Source organism: Lycium barbarum, chromosome 12 (assembly GCF_019175385.1).
Source record: "Lycium barbarum isolate Lr01 chromosome 12, ASM1917538v2, whole genome shotgun sequence".
Classification (NCBI taxonomy): domain Eukaryota; kingdom Viridiplantae; phylum Streptophyta; class Magnoliopsida; order Solanales; family Solanaceae; genus Lycium; species Lycium barbarum.
Genome location: NC_083348.1, coordinates 17,510,503 through 17,515,677, shown reverse-complemented (window position 1 = coordinate 17,515,677; position 5,175 = coordinate 17,510,503). Strand labels below are relative to the sequence as shown.

The window sequence follows — 5,175 nt, the reverse complement described above, 5'->3', positions numbered from 1 at the left end:
TGTATGCATTTGTTACCGAAGATTACTCTCGCTTTACTTGGGTAATATTCAAAGCTCACAAAAATGTCACTAAGAAATTTTGAGTACTTTTTTTCAAAAAATAAAAAAATAAAAATTGAGTTCTCTTGCAAGAGAGTAAAAAGTGATAAAAGTTACTACGTTACCAGAGTTGTCACCCTTTTATTTTTCAACTCTGAAAAGAATATTATTAATTTTATGATCAAAGGGTTTTCAATACAAGTTTCAAAAGGGATTAAAATGAAGGAGTCGTCACTTGACAATGAATTTTGTTGCGGCAAGCCACTTTAAACCAACATCCCTAACAAAACACATTTGATTAAAACTCAATTTGCGACAGAGATTCCGATTAAGGAAACTCTGGACCAAGGAAAAGTTGTCCCCTCCAGTCTCTTGATTTTAACACGGTCACTTTATTGGCTTGTATTGACTTTAATAAAAACATCGATTAAACAAACGTTAAAGACACAGAAGGACGCGAAAGAAGTGTCTAAAGTATTTATTCAATCCCAATAGAAAAGATGAAAACGGAAACCTAGACTATCCTTGAAGAGTTGAATTGTGTCCAAGTGTTTCTCTCCTAAGAAATAAGAATAGTTTTGACGTGACAATCTCGATGTACGACAGATAGTTCTTTAGACACTAGATCTTGCAATCGTTGCTGCAATAAATCGAAATCATCTTTGCTATTCACAACCCTAAGCCGAATATAACGATTTTCAACTCCGAATGCAGCACCTTTTCGGCCAATAATATTTGCTTCCCTCAGCACATTGTAGCAGTCCCTATCTTCTTGTTCCTCACATTTTATCCAAGCAAAAAAAAAAAAAAAAAAAAAAAACTATATGAAAAACTGAATTTGCACTTGTCGTGGTTGATTCTTAAATAATGCAAATAACTATGGTAGAGATAAATTACCCGGAGAAGGTGCTCTAACTTTTTTGGGAAATGCACAATATTGCGAGGGGAGTTTTTCAATCCAGAAGCGTTTTGATGTTGGACAAGATTTCAGTGAGATTTTCTCATCGAGACATCATCGTTGTATGTGCAAATCAAAACATTTTTCTTCCATCTCCTTGTAGCACAACATATATTCAAAGCTCCCAACTGTGTCTCACGTGAAACACCCTACCTGTTTAAATTTATGTATTCCACCATCCTTTCATAGACAGCTTTGTCTTTGACCATGGCCCATCTATATATAAGAGAAAATTAATTAAAGCCATTGGTTACGTACTTACTATAGTAATTATTAAAACACAAACATGCGTGATAAATTTGAAGTTGTTACCCAAATCAGCTACCGGCATGACCAGTGAGCTTAGAAAGTGTAAATAACATGAGGTTTTTATCCATACGAGTTGGAATTGGAATGTAATGTGGCCAATAGTAAGCTAAATCATAAACATGCTTTGCAAGTTTTCCTTGACGGATTGTTTGGGCAAGTCAGTTGCCCATCCGGATTGTTTGGGCAAGTCACAAAACTCAATGAAGTTGGTACTCCTTGTTTTGTTTTTCCACGAGGATGTATCGCCACTAAACTTGTATTTCTTCGATTCCAAAAGCTCTGTTTGCGATTTGTAAATTGGGTAGTAAGGAGCGGAAGCAACAACTTTGGCAAGTGATGAAGATAAATATGAATTGGTGGTGTGGGAAAGAGCGTACACCGCCGCATTAAGAAGCTGAGTCGAGCCAGCACCAAATAGTATATACTTGTTGGATGTGTTTGCATTTTCAACAGTGTCATGCAACAACTTGTGGATTACATTCTCCGATTGCTTGGAGATGAGAGAGCCTTCCTCAAATTCATATCCCATTCTGTGCCACCCAGCCACCTTAATGCCACTACTCCCCGCATTTTGATTCCAAAATGGCTCTAAAAACATTGGATTTCCACTGTAACAAAATTAAAAAAGAAAGATTGTCATTGTATTGGTTTAATTTATGCTATTTATGATTTAGTATACACGCATTATTGAAGAAACACGAGTTTTTGAACAAACGATACATTGGAAATTTAGAATTTTTATGGCTTTGGTAACAACAGTTACATTTTCATCAGATTTCCAATGTAAAGATCGTCAAAAATTCCCATTTTTTCAGTAATGACACAATCATCTTAATTTCAAGTGTTGTCGAATTACCTCTCTGCATTAACGGAGCAATTGGGTGTAAAGACAAAGCAATCTGGGCCTGTAAAGCATGCGTTACACTCACAAAGGAGTCTTTCCATTTTCAGTGACTAAGCCATCCAAATAAGCCCTTCCATGGCCTGAGCAACTAACAGAGGCAACATTCTCTGCTGCTGTTGCTGCTTCTCTTGTCCAGCTTAGCTTCTCAGTACGCCTGCTGCAAATTATTAACACAAGACATATGAGATTGACAATTATTGAAACGCTAAAGCACACTGCCCACTTCAAATTCATCGACGACTTATCAATGTTTTCTAACATTATAATTTTAAGAGTTCTCTATATCTCTTTCTATAATATTAAGGATTCTTGAAAACAAAATGTCCTTTGTTGGCCTTGAGATGGTACCAACTTAATGTTATGTTATACCAGTCATTAGACTATTATTTTTATAGCTCAATCAAAGGGTTAAACAAGTAATTTTCAAGGTTAAGTATAATAACTTTTTATGACGTTAGTACTGAGGTACCTCTTTTAAATAAATTACAATCACGAAAAGAGATAAGCGTAAAAAACACACCCCAACTATCACTTTTTTTTTTAGTTTATAGCTAAATTATCAGAAGGTCGAGAAAACTACCTAAACTATCACTATCCAATTTGCAAAACACACCTCAAATTATTCTTGAATGGCATGTGATCTACACTCTCTATTTTATATAAAAATGTTGTCAAGCGTTGTTCACACGGATAAATAATGTCACAATGGCACCTACATGGAAATTAAAAAAAAAAAAAAAAACTATTTGTTTTAAAAAACAAACTTAATAATAATAATTTTTGTAAAAAAATATCAAAAATTATAGAAAATAAAAAAAAATGGAAAATGTATTTTAAAAAAAATTGATTATTTAGTTTTCACATTTTTTTTAAAAAAATCAACTTTTCCATTTTTTAAATCATTTTTTTTTCTGATTTTCTAAATTTTTTGATATTTTTTTTCATTTTTTTAAATGCTGATTTTTTAAAAAAAATATAATGCAGTTTTTTAAAAAAAAATATATATACAGGTTTTTTTTATAAAAAATATTATTTTTTAATATACATTTAGGTGCCACCATAGCATTGCTTATGTCATCTGGATAAGTTTTTTGAAAAAATTTCAGCTTCACTTGCCTTTTGGAGAGTGAGTTCACACATTTAGTTTAGGTGTGTTTTGCAAACTAGATAGTGATAGTGTAGGTAGTTTTCTCAATCTTATGATAGTTTAAGTATGAAACTATAAAAAAATGATAGATAGGGTGTGTTTTTGACCCTTATCTCTCGTGAAAATAAAATTGTGAAAGACAAAGTTGAAATCATATTTAACTCTAACAAAAGTTAATTTCTAGTAGTGTTTGTAATCAAATTTATTTTCTTTTCGAATTCTGACGATTAATCGTGATTCTTGGAATGTAATGTCATCACATTACAATCAAGAAATCGTGCAAATCATCCATTCTTTTTTTTTTTTTTTTTGGAAACATTAACTTGCACATCCATCAGCTTTAATAGAGAGAACAAAATTTTCTGAATCAATTTTAGTAAAGAAACGAATAGCTTTTGACATTCCATGTCAGTCCAAAATTCATCTACGGCTAAATTTCATAGATGGTCACATAACTATTATTTTTTTTCCACCAAAATTACTTTACTATGTTTTTTAACACAAAAGTCACATAACTATCACTTTTTTTCACCAAAGTCACTTAACTATGTTTTCTAACACAAGTTACAAAACTTTAAGCTTACTAACATAAAAGTCACACCTACCAAAAAATACAACTTCCGATGCGTAATATTTTTTTATTTTTTTATTTTTAATCTAATAGATGTAAATCCAATTTAAAAGAATACCCGGCTCAAAACTCATATGCAAATACTAAAATACTAAAAGGGTGAAATTTCAATTTCCTACTATCCAACAAAATGTAACACTTTTTAATATATATGTTTTTTTAAAAAGGCCAATATCCCCTAACATTGAAAAGAGAAGTTGTTTCGGGTAAGTTAACAAAAATTTACATCAAGCAATACAATATTACGAAGGTAAATTTTTTCCAAGAACAACTCTCAAAAAATTTTAGTCGTTGAGCATATAATTAAATAATCAAGGAAAACCTTATCTACAGATGTCCTCCTCCGATACATTCTGTTTGCGTACAACAATCAAGGGAATTCCAGCAGTTAGCATCACAAGCTACAACATTTATTTCTGCTCATGAAAATGAATCATATAAAAAAATAAATTGCATTAAAATTATGACTTAATTTTAGAATGAACATTTTATTTCCACACTTTTTCGGCTTGAGTAACCCTAGAGAGAAGGATCATATATTTTGTGGAATGATTGGTTCTGTTTTCTTAATATTTTAGTATATGCATATGAGGTTTGAGCCATGCCAGGTTCTTTTTAGTTGGATTTACTTCTATAAGATTTTAAAAAAAATATATTATCCAGCGAAAGTTGGATTTTTTGATAGGTGTAATTTTTGTGTTAGTAAGCTCAAAATTTTATAATTATTGTGTTAAAAAATATATTTAGTGATTTTAGTGGGAAAAAAAGTTGATAATTATGTGACTTTTGTATTAGAAAACATAATTAAGTGACTTTAATTTAAAAAATAATAGTTATATGACCGTATATAAAATTTACCCTTCCTCTTATGACAAGAAGTCTCACAATTGTATACTCAATGTATAATTTAAGATACAGAGAAGAAAACGAGATGCATCTCCCAGAAAAAGTCAATGTGAGAGAAAATGGATGTGGAGTTTGAGAGACCAAGAAACATCATGAAACATTGAAGAGGAAAGAGAGGAGTGGAAATTAAAAAATAAGTAGTGTTTGTTATAAATATATCGTATTGTGGATGTCTATTGAAATACACAATCATTTGGATAAGCTTACAATCAATCAGACATCTTGCGAGTAGTTCAAGCAGGCAGCTTGCCAGCAACTTTTGAATAGTCTTGAGTAGCTCA

At 31.4% G+C, this 5,175-nt stretch overlaps 1 protein-coding gene across 2 annotated transcripts; it reads right to left on the bottom strand.

Annotated features, from left to right (window-relative positions):
* Window positions 1-393: 393 nt before the first annotated feature.
* On the bottom strand, window positions 394-2,545 carry LOC132622914 (tryptophan aminotransferase-related protein 4-like). 2 transcript variants are annotated; one of them, XR_009576041.1, is made up of 3 exons: window positions 2,163-2,545; window positions 1,310-1,914; window positions 394-1,213 (listed from the first exon to the last, which is right to left on the bottom strand). XR_009576041.1 is itself a non-coding variant. In XM_060337601.1 (2 exons), exons 1-2 carry the CDS (start codon window positions 2,249-2,251, stop codon window positions 1,413-1,415), a joined length of 591 nt encoding a protein of 196 aa, XP_060193584.1. In that variant the 5' UTR covers window positions 2,252-2,545; the 3' UTR covers window positions 394-1,412. The 2 variants fall into 2 exon arrangements, 1 of the variants encoding a protein (XP_060193584.1); XM_060337601.1 differs by having other exon boundaries at window positions 394-1,914.
* Window positions 2,546-5,175: the final 2,630 nt, after the last annotated feature.